Source organism: Sardina pilchardus, chromosome 10, assembly GCF_963854185.1.
Source record: "Sardina pilchardus chromosome 10, fSarPil1.1, whole genome shotgun sequence".
In the NCBI taxonomy this organism is placed as follows: domain Eukaryota; kingdom Metazoa; phylum Chordata; class Actinopteri; order Clupeiformes; family Clupeidae; genus Sardina; species Sardina pilchardus.
In genome coordinates, this window is record NC_085003.1 from 21,414,200 (window position 1) to 21,429,828 (window position 15,629).

General features: G+C 43.4%; 3 protein-coding genes across 5 annotated transcripts in view; 2 read left to right on the top strand and 1 right to left on the bottom strand.

Moving 5' to 3' along the window:
- si:dkey-234i14.2 (RNA-binding Raly-like protein) overlaps positions 1-4,829 on the top strand; it is a 41,089-nt gene extending 36,260 nt beyond the window's left edge. For all 3 annotated transcript variants that reach the window (XM_062546979.1, XM_062546978.1, XM_062546980.1), the window contains 3 exons: positions 798-940; positions 3,123-3,172; positions 3,731-4,829. In XM_062546979.1, coding sequence (XP_062402963.1) covers positions 798-940; positions 3,123-3,158 — 179 coding nt within the window. In that variant the 3' untranslated portion in view covers positions 3,159-3,172; positions 3,731-4,829. The remainder of the gene's footprint in view (positions 1-797; positions 941-3,122; positions 3,173-3,730) is intronic.
- Positions 4,830-6,029: 1,200 nt separating this feature from the next.
- Positions 6,030-7,016, top strand: LOC134094765 (5-hydroxyisourate hydrolase-like). The gene is made up of 3 exons (XM_062548404.1): positions 6,030-6,166; positions 6,524-6,659; positions 6,927-7,016. Exons 1-3 carry the CDS (start codon positions 6,030-6,032, stop codon positions 7,014-7,016), a joined length of 363 nt encoding a protein of 120 aa, XP_062404388.1.
- Positions 7,017-10,015: 2,999 nt separating this feature from the next.
- LOC134094071 (meckelin-like) lies at positions 10,016-14,808 on the bottom strand. Its single transcript, XM_062547455.1, has 15 exons — positions 14,770-14,808; positions 14,532-14,630; positions 14,209-14,307; positions 13,992-14,087; positions 13,810-13,903; positions 13,365-13,522; positions 12,715-12,855; positions 12,126-12,206; positions 11,905-12,021; positions 11,676-11,792; positions 11,221-11,319; positions 11,022-11,124; positions 10,666-10,755; positions 10,440-10,495; positions 10,016-10,356 (listed from the first exon to the last, which is right to left on the bottom strand). Exons 1-15 carry the CDS (start codon positions 14,785-14,787, stop codon positions 10,276-10,278), a joined length of 1,449 nt encoding a protein of 482 aa, XP_062403439.1. The 5' UTR covers positions 14,788-14,808; the 3' UTR covers positions 10,016-10,275.
- Between the last annotated feature and the right edge of the window lie 821 nt (positions 14,809-15,629).

A 15,629-nucleotide genomic window follows, 5' to 3' on the forward strand; every position in this document is an offset into this window, starting at 1 on the left:
TTACTTACAGCCTCTTCTCACCACCATGGCCAAGTGGCCCAAGTGACCAAAGTTCTCTCTACACCACCACTAAATCAACTTTACAACCCCATACACACACACACACACACACACACACACACACACACACACACACACACACACACACACACACACAAGCCCATATCCAGAGCGTGCGCTCCAAATGTCTTTTTAATTACACATTCATTTCGCTTGTCACACCGTGTGTTGGGGAGCCGAGGGGGAACAGCACGGCGCTCCCTCGGGAAGCTAGTCCACGGAGAGCCTTTTTCATTCCCGCCTTTGGCTGATAGCATCAGAGCAGCGCCCCGCACGCAACGCTCATGTTTCATGTGCCGAAGGAGCCGGCGTGAGGCCGCTCGCTCTCTCTCCCGCACATATTGATCAGGCTCTCGGCGAGGATTTATTCCTCGTTCTCGCCGCTCGTTACGCTGCCGCGCGGCGCTCGCTCCGTCACCGGCGCCATCTGTTTGCCTCGTCACTAAGGAGTTGCCGGGGCCTGTGTTGTCTGGGGCCGGTGGACGCCGCTCACACACGGTGACAAGGCAGCAGGAGTGATGGAGTCTCTGCGATGGGCTTTGTCTGTGTGTTTGTGTGTGGTTGCATTCAGACCATTATTCAAAATGTTCAGTGGTGTAGGCCTGCTGTACTTGTGTTCTTGAGATCCGCACACTTGTGTGTTGTTCTCTGGCTACATGCAATATATTAGTTTGCATTCTCTGTGCGTAAATATGTGTGTTTTGTGTTTCGTGTGTGTGTGTGTGTGTGTGTGTCAGAGGGCAGTGTGACGTGCTCCCCATACCCTGCCTCAGGGGGCAGCACCGCTGGCTCCCCCCGGGTCCCGTCCCCCTTTGGCCGGCCACGCCGAGACCGAGAGAGCCCTGAGCCCGGAGAGGCCAGCGATGACAACAGCTCCCAGGTAACGCACCGCAACGCACCGCAACGCACCGCAACGCACCGCACCGCACCGCACACACACACACACACACACACCGTAACACCGAGTATAGCCACAGTCAATCCAGAATTCAGAATCAAAAAAGATTGTTTAGTGCAGGATGATGATATTTTGTATTATATAGTGATAGGGAAATACAGAGAAGCACGCAACGATAACGACCGTGACCCTGCCTGACCCCAGCCTCAACAAACAAGGCTCAGAGGTAATTAAACTCAGGGCCAGATGGACAAAGGAAGCGTAATTAGCACCTTTTTCGCTCTGCAGGAAGCACACGCTGTGCTCGTCGTATTACATGGAGCGTACTAAACATTCAGCATCAGGTATGCAGCGCTCGCCATCGCCCCCCAATGGTCATCGTCTGTGCCCACACGTGAACGGTATCACTCATGTCACAAATGAAGAGGAATCAAAGGTTTACTGATCATGGAATTATGTCAACAAGCAGCAGGGTAATGGAAGGGAAGGGAAGTAGTTCTCCGCCACTTAAAAGACACTCAAACTGTTTAAAGTTATAAAGTCAACAGATATTTAGCAGATGCTTTTATCCAAAGCCACAGACGTCACCACCACTACCTTGCTCCACCATGCCCGATCTGTGCAGTGACAGATTTAACGTTCTCAGGCAGGCACAGGGACTTGGATTAAATGTTGCTTTTGACATGATTCAAAGAAGTAGAACCGGTGCTCTGAATACGGGTTCTGTTCTGTTTTTGTAAAGTTTCCCCTATTGATACATTTTCACCGCAAAACAGGTGTACGCTGTTCTCATACATATGCCAAAATGCCTAATCAATCGCTCTTAGCACTTCTCTTTCCATGTTTTTGAACAGTACTCCCAGCTTTTCCTCAGCCTTCCCATAAATGCATATGCATTAGTAAACAAAAAGCACAGCTTGCCTGACAGCTCTCCTGCGCCTGGCAAAGTGTACTTTCATTCATGTGCATTCTGTTCGTGTAAATAACGCCAGGTTTTATGGTGCAAATAAAGCATTGAAACAGGTGCTAATGTCTTCGTGCATCAGCTCCTTAGTGTGAAAACTATTCAAACATAGCCAACAAAGTGGTGGATTTTAACTATTAAATACACACTGGATAGGTTTCTCTCCAATGGTCCCTCAGATGGAGTAGACACAGAATGACGCTGGGTCTACCTCACAGCTTTCTTTCTCTCTCTCTCTCTCTCTCTCTCTCTCTCTCTCTCTCTCTCTCTCTCTGTGTGTGTGTGTGTGTGTGTGTGTGTGTGTGTGTGTGTGTGTGTGTGTGTGTGTGTGTGTGTGTGTGTGTGTGTGTGTGTGTGTGTGACAGAAGAGGGGGAGGAAACAGTTGAAGTTAGCACAGTGTTCGTGTCCTCAACTGCCTGGTTTTGGGCATGGTGACGGTATGCCAGGCCATTATTGTACTCTCCAACAGTGTGCAATGTGCAAGACGAGAAAACTGCAGTGTTTTGGCAAACTCAACAAAAAGAGAATGACACATTCAGACTTGGCAGATTGATTGTGTTGCAGTCTGAGCTTTATCACTGGAGGGAGTGAGATCTCTTTTTTTTTTTATCTTTCCCTCGTCTATATCCGGGCTGTTCCATGGGGTAGCAGCGGGGGGCAAGGCTAGATTAATGATAATGTCACATTTCACAGTCTTTTCAGAGAACTTCACTCAAATGCTGTGGCAACACAGACTGCATATTGTTCAAAGACTACATGACGAACGATCGTTTAAAAACACAAACAAACCAGTCCAAAGAGCTAATCTGCACTGCCTATGGGGCAGATTAAAGTCCAGACATTCCTAAGTGTGATGGACTTACAGAAGGCCTACGTACATGTCATGCAGATCTCACCAACTAGCTTGCAGTCAGCAGGATAAATGAAGCTCACTCTGGAGGCAACAGTCTCATCACAACAGTGAGGCAGCAAACTAGCCTGGCGTAGCCAGACCTATATTGTCAGAATTCGTCTTTTGAAGTTGTTGTGTTATCAATATCTTGCACAATAGTGTAATTTCATACAGCACAGAACAGTACGGTACAATACGTTCCATACTTCTTCAGAAGAACTCTTTGACTGGGTTCTCATGCACCTCCATTTTGTATGGTGTCTCTATATAATGAGTCTCTATATAATGAGTCTTTCCTCTTTTCCAGATGACCTATCACAGCTCTGACTTCGAGTACATGTGAAGGGTGATGGAGAGGTAAGCAGCACCTCAAACTAGCACCTACAATTACTCACCTCTCCCCCTCTGAGGTGTATGAGTGCCATTCCTGTCGCACAGCAAGCCATCCTCCATGCCAAGTGCAGGACTGATTGTTGCTAGTCTTTCCAGACTCCAGCAATTTCCAGAACATTGTGCAGGACTTGTAATATTGTGGGCAAATTATCACTCTGTCAGTGTTACTATTATAAGCTACATTAAAATAATATGTTTTATATCCAATATTAGTGTTAGAAAAACCATTCAGAGCCATAGTATACCCTACTTTTTACTGTGTACGAGCAAAGGTGTAAAAGTCCGGCTTCAGAGAGTAAAAGTCCTGCCACATTTGTGTTCCAACCATTCACTCAATCAGCTGATTCTAATAAACACAACTCTTAAGCCAGCTAGATCATCTAATAAGTGAAATCACTTGTGCTAAGTGCACAGGTAGAACCAATACATGGCAGGACTTTTACTGTCTGAAGCCGCACTCTTACATCTCTGTGTACAAGTGCTACTGAATGGCAGCTGTGCTTGTGGGTTTGTTCCATACAGATGGAGGCGGGAGGAGTCCACAGGAGGAGCCGGAGGAGGGGAGAAGGGGGTCTGAGGGAAGACGCGCCCAGGGGCCGGTGATGGTTGTGTCCAACTTAGCGGTTACTATTTGAAGCCCTGCACTGATGTCTGCCCATCTCTCTGGAGTCTTTAGGAGGAGACGTCTCTGCATAGCCTGGTCACCAGCACTATCTGATCTCCTGATGCGCTGCTGCATCACATTTTGGGGAAATGTACCTGATTTCAAAATTTAAAAAATAACAAACGGAAATGTTACACAGTATGAGATAAACTCTTGGTATTACTCCAGAGAGAAGAATGTTATTATGCACCTTCATTTAAAATAGTTATTCAATAGACTGTGTCTAAAACAGTTGAGATATGATTTGATATCTCAGATCTTAGCAGTAGACAGAGAGAGATCAAGGTGGAGAGAAACTTGTTTATATACAGTATATTCAGATCTCTTCTGAATGCCCACTAGATGTTAATGACGATGATGTAAAACTTAAGACTATCTTCTATATTTCTAAGTGATAAATAGATCAAAACGAGAAAACGCATTTGTTTTGCAAATGGTGACAACTTTGTTACTAGACTTAAAAGTAAATGAATAACTGTCGATTTTCCTCTGAGAGAAGTCTAACTCACTTAACTATCTGTACAACTTCTTAATCACACACACACAAACACACACACACACACTCTCTCTCTCTCTCTCTCTCTCTCTCTCTCTCTCACACACACACACACACACACACACACACACACTACCACCACCACCATCAACAACAACAACAACAACAACAACAACAACAACAACACAAATGGTTTATAATCTTACTCTCCGCACAGGCAGAAGACAAAATGGGCAAAGTTGAAGTGTACCTTTGTGTAAAGTTGTAAAACTATTGTAAAATGCTTGTCCTTGATCAGCTTAGCTTTAGAATGCAATTATTTAATCCGTTTTGTTTCATAGCACTTGATATCATTTCTATACTGTTTGGTGACAGTGATAAGTTAGAATATATTTATTTAGTTTATAATCATATGAGATTGAATGTATATGACTGTAAAAGACTAATAAAGGTGCTTTCATACTTCATAAACAAACATGCGTCAAACAATGCTCGTTTTCATTTTTGAAACTATAGCAGCTTATTGCACCATCAACTCCCCAGGTTAGCTGAAAAGATCAGAGGGAAACCGAGACCTACTTGATCTAATTAAGGACACAGAGCTTTGTAATACTAGTGTACTTAAGAGGATTACAACAGTAAAAAAACTGTTAATGGAATTTAATCAGTAACTCAGATCAACACATTCCTTAATGCTTTGTGATTGAAGTTCTCAGCCCCAGAAGAGCTATTCTCATGGACTTTGACTAGCTGAGTCTGATTTGACACAAGATGTTAGGTCTTAAAAACACCAACCTCACTGATTGTCTGAAGAGTGACTGAAGTCTACACATGGAAAAGTGTTGGCAGTTCTTCATCTAAATAAAAGGTAAGGATACAAAGCAGTCGCATTATCATGCTGTGGTGAAGAAGAGACGTGGGTAGTCAGAATCACAGCCAGTGTTTTTGCATAAATCTAGAAGTGTGTCTATTCTCTTATACCTGCATCTGCATGCAATCAACAGCAGTAGAGTTAAGACTTCAGACTAAAATTGATCTCAGGCTCAGACAGGAGGCTATCATGTCAATTTCACACCAGAGTTGTATAATGTATTCAAAACGCACACTTAAGTAGAAGTACAGATATTTGATCAGAAAATTAAAGTCAAATAATCTATAAGCACCATTCAAAGGTAAACTATGTGTGTGTGTGTGTGTGTGTGAATACTCCATCCTCCTAGCCTCTGCTGCTGTGTGTCGCTTAGCTGTCTATCTGTCCCTACAGGGAGCAACACAAACATGGTAAATGCACAATTACTCTGAGCAAATAATTTAGTCTTCCAAAATATACAGAATATACTCAGCAAACGCTTACTTATAGTTTACTTTTTACTTCTCCATTGCAGAGTATCCTACAACAACTGAGTTGCTAACAGTGAATTCACACATAACAAACAGGAATTTTATCAATAAATCATCTGCAAGTACTGCAGCAAATAACTAGTCACATAGATGTATTCCATTATGGCTCTGGAATAGAAGCTGTTCTTCTCAATAAAAGTAAACCTGTGTGTGACAAGCTTTGCTCCAGTGCCTTGCTTTGGATCCATTTGATTTGCACACAGTTCACTAATGACACCATCACTTTCACTTCTTCCCCAGTGTAATACTGCCTTGCAGAGATGGATCCATCCAAGGACAACAGCTCCATCACCACACATGTGCTGAACACGGCAGATGGGGTCCCGGCCACACGCATGCCACTCAGTCTACACAGGCTGGACACACAGATGATGCTCTGGAACCTTCTGGAAGTAGGGTAGGCTGTGGAGCAAGTTCTAAAGGAGTTTTTGTCATCATTATCTAGCACTATCATTATCAACTGTGGTGATGTTTTTGCCTCGAGATGAACAGGCAACAATAGTATTGGATTACAGACAATAGAATTGAATTATGCCACATAAGTGGGCCTGGGCATTAACAGCTGCTTCTCGGTACGTTCTACATTCGTGTAATTATTATGGGGGGGTTGCTGGAGCCGTCTCCATCCCCATAGTAACAATCAATCAGAGGAACACCCAACTGCGCCAGAACATTATCACCGTCACGGACTCTGCTGACACTTGTAATTGAATTGAGATGTATGACTTTTCATTATGGATCCATCTCCCTTTAGAACAACGAATGAAGAGGGCCGATGTGCTTTGCTGATCAGTGGCGAAAGCCTGTCCCTGGGCATGTACAAACTACGTTTTGAGACTGGACAGTACTGGGAGAACTTGGGCCAGACCTGCTTCTATCCCTATGTTGAGGTGAGAGTTGTGGGGTATTAGGTGGGTATTCCTGTTGGAAGGTTTTGTTCTGACAGGGTAAGTCATTCTTGATCCTATACTATTGCCTATATAAGTAGACTATGTCTACTATCAAAGTAACCTATGTCTACTTTTAACTAAATGTATTGGTCTCATCTTTAACATTGAAACAACAATTGATTAACTGAAACATTAACATTTCATTCCAGTTGATACATTTATATTTCTAGAACTGTCATAATAAACACTGTATTTGTCTGCCCTCAGTGTGTCTTCACCATAACAAGCCTTGAACAGCATGTGCACCTTCCTCTGCTTCTGAGTCGAGTCTCCTACAGCACCTACAAAGGCAGCTAGAGCACGTAGGGGTCCTCTCCCAAGGACCCACAGGCTTAAGGTTATATATGGTATGCCAATATGATCCCTTGATGTGTCCACCCCCCCCCCCCCCCCCCACTCACACACACACATTTATTTCTTTTATTTTTCTTATATTTTTAGTTAAGTTATTTTCATTTCAATTTTACTTTACTCAGTGCAGTGTTGTAATGCTAGTTCAAGGCATTTTGTTTACGAATGGGAAAAAAGAAAAATATGGAAATTGTTATTACTTTTCTCTACAGATACATTTTATTCTGTGTATTTCCTGCAATTTCCATCAATAAACAGATTTGTAAAAAAAAAAAAAAAAAGGACCCACAGGCTGCCTGCTCCTGCTGTACAGATCTTTACCAAAGATGTCTGCCTGCCACACTCTGCCTGTACACGCTGCAGCTTTGTTGGAATGGAGTGAAACTCAGGAAGTCCAGAAGATGCTGGAAACGGTTACATAATATAGGCCTACCTAAACTTGTGTGAGTTTGTTGTGTATAGGAACATTTCTCCATGATTATTTTGTTGTTGTTGTTGTTGTTGCATATTAAGATAGGTGGCAATAAAATATCACTGGTTTCAACATTTAAGTGACACCGTCTTTTTCGTGACTCTTTATATTTAAGGGTAAAATTGTTACAGTAAAGCCCAATTTTAGGGAAATATGATGACTTACGCTGTCCTCACAATTGGTAGTATCTACCCGTAGCCTACAGTTTGTAGGCCCACTGCAAACATAGGCTACCACTGTAATTCTGAGGAGTGTGAGCTCCATCTGCTGGTGTTCTTGCAGAGGCAGCGATAGTTGCCTGTTAGGCCACTGACTACTGACTACTAAATTACTACTGTAAACAGACAACAGACAAAATGTTTCTTTCGATGGTCCTCGTCCAAGTGCTGACAACACAAAAGTAGTTTGAGCACGTTGGAAAATGTGTAAGAGACTACTGTAAAAAATCATAAATTCACACTAGATGTGTGGAAAGTGAATAGGCTATGCAACATCATAATGCAACGTTGTGATCAATTAAATATAGTTTAATTTCACAACTTTTCGCTAACGTTTAGGCCACATTACAAGTAGCCTATGACAGGGGCATGACAAACCTTAGCCTACGTAGGATACATTTCGGAAGGGAAGGTTACAGAGGCCAACCAGAGAATGTCTAATAAGGGGAGAAGGACCACTAGCGAAATACTTCCGCATGGTACTGCAACTAGAGGGCGATCGCGAGCAAGTGATGAATGAATGGGTAGCAATGGAGCTGAACCCCCCAGTACCACATTTGTCGTTATATAATTTTTTCTCCTAAAATTGCATTAATGCATGCGATGCAGGATAACTTGACTTGACAATCAGCTGACCAATACAATTTTCAATATGTGTTGTTATTCCTAAAAACCCTTTCAAAGTTTTCATGTCACGTGACACAAGCGAACCACTTTACGGCCATAGACCTAAAAGAAGGTTCAGCTTCACGACGGTCGTAATCGGTCGCGATTGTTGCGAGCATCCATGAGCTAAATGCTAGCATGTTACAGGGAAAACGGCCCATCCTATGAAAAGCAGAAAGGACATGAGTGACTTTTTATTTCATTTCCAGTGGAAAACCTATACTCAGGTAGCTACTACGACAATGTACATTAAGAAATGAAGTTGTCAACTGTGAAAAAAACGAGTTCTAGCCGCTTAGCCCCATAGACCACAATTCATTTATCACTTGCTCGGCAACGCCCCTAGCGGAATTTCAACAGATTGCAGGAACAATCCGGTACAATGGAGTTAATAGGAAGTGGACCGGCTCTCCCTAAAGGGGCTCTGGGCCAACCCACCACGCATAATGCAAGTGCTGCGCATGTGTAGATGCGCTATTGTTTGTGGGACTTCTGAATAGCCCACTGAATAGGCTACTTGTTGGCTATTCATTTTATCTGTTACAGTAAATCTATATAGTTTTTCTAACTATTTTTCTTGGAAAATATGGCTACAAAAAATATAACACTCTTACAACAATCAAATAAATAGTCTAAAAATGAATTATGAGTTAGGCTGAGTTATAGCTATTTGAGTGTGCGCGCGGGTAGGCCTTTAAGGGGAATGTTTTTTTATCCGTTTCTTAAAGCTAATACGGCAGCGTAAGTTGTTGCTGTCACATTGAAAGTTAGGCTATTTGTCTCAATGTCACATCGTTACATTAGGTTAAGTGATTGTGTAGCCATATGTTAAACACCGGTTGCAGTTATGGGGGGGAGGGCATGGATTTCTCGCCAAGCGGCAGTCGTTTCTCCACCATATGTGCACATGACATAACATGCGGTGAGAGAATTCATGATTTGTATATTTGGTTTGAACGGGGTGGATCTCAAAATGTCAGGTCCTACCGAGATTTGAACTCGGATCGCTGGATTCAGAGTCCAGAGTGCTAACCATTACACCATAGAACCGCCACGCCCATGAAAAGTTGTGACGTCCCTTTGAACTTCCCGTGTGTAGCTGCTGAAGTTGAAATTTCTTCTTATGGAATTTGACAGACGTCTTCGTCCAAAGCGACTTACAGTAGCCAATATACACATAAACACTACATTATAAGTTAAAAACAATCACGTTTAAAAAAAAAATTAAATCCCAAAACTGTAATGAAATGTTGTAAGGATCTGTTAACAGTTTCTTGCCCAAGTCATAAGTTACCCCAAGCTACACATTCCTCATAGCAGTTTTTTTTTTTGATAGACTGGGTTTCATGCCATACTATGGCTGGAATATCATTACAATAATAAGATTATTTAAATCCCTGATAAACGAAAGTCTAAATTACCAAATACACATAGAAATGGCCAAAAATGTCAACACTGCCAAACACTGACAAAGCCTTTGTGGGAGTCCACAGTGAATTCACTCCATCTGACCACCCATAAGTTGGGTGTAATGTATTTAATACATTTGAAACAGATCATGGACACAAAGACAGTGCAAAAGAGATCTTTTGATCTCATCTCATTACCCTCTCCTCCAACGGGCCAAATATTGTAGGCCTAATCAATCCGATTTGTCCTTCTGCATGGAGCGAGGGTCTGTAGGCTAGTCACCAAACTGCTATTGTTTACTTTGATTTATCAAAACAGATCTACTTATCAGTGCTGATTATTATCAACACTTAGATATTGCCACCTGGCCTTGCAAAAGTGAAGTCTGTACAAGAGTCGACACGATGAAGAAGACCAGATAAATCTTGACTCTCAGCCTTCAGATAAGAAAGCACTGATCCACCAGCGTCTTGGAAGACAAATTGCGTCTGGAGACACGAAAACGTATGATATCCAGAACCTGTGTTAAGAAAAGGCAAAGGTCAGCCTTTAGCACAATGTGATGAAAGGCATGAGATTTTCTTTTTTTTCCCATCAACATACTTGTTGCACAGTGTAAGTGAGTACTGCTGCAAGCACTAGGTCCCGTGAGGCCATATCTACCATAAAAAGAGAAGACATTTCACCAAAAGCCATGATGTTTTTCAAGTTCATGGACAGGCTACTGGATGGAAGCACAAATGTTTTTCATGTTTTCTGAAGCAGATATTTATGCTTGGAACATAAGACACCAGGAAATGCAATGCTTCACATTAAGGATGTTTCTTACCTATGACACAGAACAGGAGGGTGTCAAAGATCAGAAGCAGCAGTTCTTTACCATAGTAGAGAACCTCACCAAAGACAGCACCATCTGGGTCTGAAGAAAGACTAAGATAAGACACATCCTCTTGCTAATGCACACGTGCATGTCACTTCCACCACTAAGGCCTATGACCTTTCATATATAGGCCGAAATAATATCACTGTGACACTTTCTTTATCCTTTATACCAGATACTGCAGTGTATGAACAGTATATGATTACACTAACATGATAAACATTGCACCTTGCCATTGCCAGACTAATAGTTAATGTACTGTATATGTGTCTGTACACTGTAGTGGTGAAAGGTGAATACAGTACCTTTGTAGAGCACACTCCTCTCAGTAGGTTGCTGAAATTCATACTTCAGAATCCTCTCAAGGGCCAATTTATCTTTCACAATATAGTCCATGTCCTTCAGGGACTGTGGAGTAAAAGTGTACATTTATCCACTGATATCATGGTTGGAATATAACTTGCTGTAGCTGTTTATTTCAGTGATTATATTTGACACACTAACATGCTGAAGGAATAAGGAGAGGAGAGTGTTCATGTTGTGGGAGACTCGATCTGCCTGGCTCCGTCTCTCTGCTCTGTCTCCATGTCTCCTCTCACTGAGCTACAAAATAAATAGGCATTTACTAGTTGTACAATCAGTCTTCACTGTATTAGGTCAACTCTGATCACATACTTGCAGCATACTATCTTTCATTCAGAATCATTTGAATGGATTTGAGCTCTAATGGAAGATCATGGAGCTCAATGGTGTTTTTTGCCCCCAACGGCACCTTCCAGGCAGCACAGCCTAAAAGGCACTACCTTTACCCTATTCCTAACCTTAACCCCCTCAACCCTCATCCTACCCCTAAACTGAAGGCAGCGCTGCCTGGAAGGCACCATTGAGGGCAAATAATACCAAAAGACCAGATCATGGATCCCCGTAGTAAATGAATGGTGTGGACAGATGACCCACACCTCAGTTAGAGGCAGGGTGACTCTGTTCAGCTGTTGGCAGACACGTTCCGTCAGCGCCACTTCAAACACCTGGGTGTCAGAGTGGGGTTCCAAACCACGCTGGGCACAACGGTTCTCCTTCAGAAAAGAACGTTAGATCAGTCAGATTAGTGTGTGTGTGTGTGTGTGTGTGTGTGTGTGTGTGTGGTATCTATTGCATGTGTGTTTAGCTGTGTCCGTAAGTGTGTACCTCCTCATTCCTAAGGTTGTTTCTCAAAGTCTCGATGCTCACGTCTGCATTTCCATGGACGGACCTACCATGTATGTAATATCCATAGCAACGGTGTATGAGAACAAGCACAGATACCTACGAGAAAAAAACAAAACAAACAGACAAATCACACATAACTCCACTGTTACTGTAGATATGGTTCAGAACTTCAGATGACCAATTACTGGTTGGAAACCCACATTGCTGATGGAACACAGGTCCACAAACTGGCGCACTTTGTCCTCAACACAGCGCTCATACAACAGGTGATAGATGAGCAGCTGCAAGGGAAACAGGGCACTGTCAGGAACCATATCTCACATCTCTAGCCCTGTGTTATTTTGTGTTCCTCCTGCACACAGACAGCCTCAATACAAGGGGCTGCAGACACAGTAATTTCCTGTGCATTAGTCACATTGTGTATAAGCCGCAGGATAGTGTTAAAAGAAACAAAACCATATTAACTGCCCCCCATGTATTAATCTCATAACTGAAGAAATTTTGCTAAATTAATGTTGCAAATAGTTGGGAAATTACGGTATACAGCCTTAACATAACTGCTCTGACAAACTGCTCAGGTAGTGTTTTACCTGAAGTACAGTACGTCCATCACCTGAGCTAAGGTCGGGGTTTACCTGGAGTACGTCCATCACCTGAGCTAAGGTCGGGGTTTACCTGGAGTACGTCCACCTGAGCTAAGGTCGGGGTTTACCTGGAGTACGTCCATCACCTGAGCTAAGGTCGGGGTTTACCTGAAGTACGTCCACCTGAGCTAAGGTCGGGGTTTACCTGGAGCAGTCCCAGTCCTAGCCACACTGAGGTGATGATGCCATATCTGAGGACGGGGCAGTCTAGGGAGGAGAGGCCATCTCCCCCAGAATGCAGATTCAGCTGAAGGTCTCTGGTGGCCAAGTTCACCAGGCCCACCACCTGAGAGTAGAGCAGGTCACTCTAGTCAAACCATGCTGGTGCACGTGCGCTACACTAACATTAACATGGTCACACAGAATAGGAGAGTATACTCCAGAGTTATTATCTATATATTGCTGTTATAGATTCAACAGCAACATACATCAAGTTGTTCACTGAAGTTTAATGACATTCATGAAAGATGCATTTTTGGACCTCCAAGTCATCACACTCCCATAGTGTACTCCCACTCTCACCAGTACTACTCTTTACACTGAACTGAAGCCACGGATGATACAACTGTCATTCAGCTAGACCAATGATGATGAGTGAACTATTATGATAACACATCTGACGTTTTAACACATCTGACTCTTCACTCAAGACGTATCCTGAAAAAAGGGAAGGTTGCAGGGTTTCACCATCCTCTCATAGCCATCATTTCTCTGCCAAAGAGCCCCGGGCAGCCACAGAGCTCCGGGCTCGGCCCCACCTGTAGGAGCAGCAGTAGCCGCCGGGCTCGGCCCCACCTGTAGGAGCAGCAGAGCGGCCAGCAGCTGGAGCCCCAGGCTGACCCTCCGCACCGCCTGCAGCTCATTCCACTCGTTGGCCACCAGGAGGCGCCTCCAGGCCGAGGGAGCAGCAGGAGCAGCGGACGCCGCCGGACCAGACAGAGGAGCCGAGGGTCCTGGATCATACAGAATGATTATACATAATCATTGACCAATTGGTCCTGGATCATACAGAATGATTATACATAATCATTGACCAATTGGTCCTGGATCATACAGAATGATTATACATTATTACCAATTACCAAATTACACTTTACACCACAGGTGGAATATGGTCTGTCAAAAGATTATCACATGTTACTATAATTGCTTTAAAGAATGCCTGTTATGTGTGTGTTTTTAAAGGTCCTATTCTGAACTGATAATAAGCAGTATTTAGCCTAATTATGGAACAACAGACCTGAGGCCCTGGGCTTATTCTGAGGTCTCTCCCAGTCAATGAGAAATATATCAACAGACAGCTGCACCACCAGCAGGTGTATGAGTTGCAGGGCCTGTACACACAGGAGCAGTAATCCATTTATATACAGGTAACAAGAGGACGATAGCATGGAGTTGGTAAACAGCTTTAAACTTGCTTACTTTGAGAATAAAGGCCAGAGACACATAGCTTTTAAAATGCCTTTCTATACTGCCACCAGGAGAGGGCAGCATTGCAGTAACAACGGAAAGTTGGGCCTTGAAAAGCAAATAACAAAATTCAAGTTTCAATATAAAGTCAATTTAGATTAATTCAATGTTTCAAGAAAGTGTATAGTTTCAGTGTCACATAAGGATGTAAAGCTGTGTACATACTGACCTTAAAAACCACAAGCCAGTAAACGCCTGTCCCAAAAGTGACCAGGAAGAACGTATTTGCCAGATTACCACTCAAAAAGGCCATGAACTTTATCAATGTCTGTAAAACAAAGGGGAGAAGCACTATCAGACAGAAGTGCATCTTCAGAGAGGAGTACAGTATACGGTAGTGGTCTGTACAGAACAGGGCCAGCATGCCTCACTGCAGTGGAATACTGAGATGCATTCACAGCTTGAAGCTTGATTAGCTGCATCTCTCTCTCTCTCTCTCTCTCTCTCACACACACACACACACACACAAACACACACACACCCCAAACTCACTGTGAAGTTGAGTGTTTGCTGTCCCGATCTCCGACTCCAGCTGCTTGTCTCGAGCAGCGTCACCAGGAGGGACAAAACACTCAGCACTACCACTGAGATCTACAGAATAAACACACACGTCTGAGCAACCTACACACATATACACATAAGAACACACACACATATATATCCAAATGGACATTATTTAAAAGACTACACATATACCACACTGGTTATACAAAACGTATAAGATGCATACTGTGGTGGCCAGATGCATGGCTGCCTCATCCGTGCTGTAAGCCACAGCAAATGACACCTTTTAGAGGGGGGAAATAAAGTGCTGTGAATTATGTCAACATAATTATGAGTTATTTTAATGAATAGTACTGAACTACCCACTAAATCATTTCAGTCGGTCTGAGTATGAGAGCGCTCACCAGGACAGTGGTATTGTCAGCAGCGCTGGCTGTCCTGTACTGAAGGCTCAGCTGGAGAGCTGGAGTGGCTCCTGGGCTGCTGGTTGGGATGCGTACACTACCCCACAGAGAACAGAGAGACAGGTTAGCATTTGTTGCTTACTTTGATTCCCTCTCAGGACATAGACCAGGTTAGCTTGGGGCCCACCAGGCTGTACTTGGTGTGGAGCAGGGATGGAAATTAAAATCTAAGAGCCAATAGCAGATTTCCGGTCAAATTAACCAGCCACTCAATGTTAAAATATGACTTTGTGTCTGAAATCTACCAGCCACTCTCATATTTTACCAGCATTTGGCTGGTGGCTGGTGCTATCTTGCTATGCTATTTCCATCCTTGGTGGAACTTCTTTACCACACAAAGCAGTGGAGTTCCCACCTACAAAGGCTCTAGTCTGGACCACTGTGGATTCTGAGGTTACAGTAGGTGTGGGCTCCTCACCTGAGCATGAGAGAGCTGAGGTATTGGACGGATCTTGGTGGTGACATCAGGCTGTTTGCTCTGCCTGTGAGTCCGTCCACCAGGAAGAACCTCTGCGCACTGTGGGCTGAGTGAGGAGAGCAACTTTCAGCCATGTGGACCCTTAGCACAGCTGAATGTTTGATTACGTATTGGATGATGATGACTTTGCTCTGTCGCTCATTT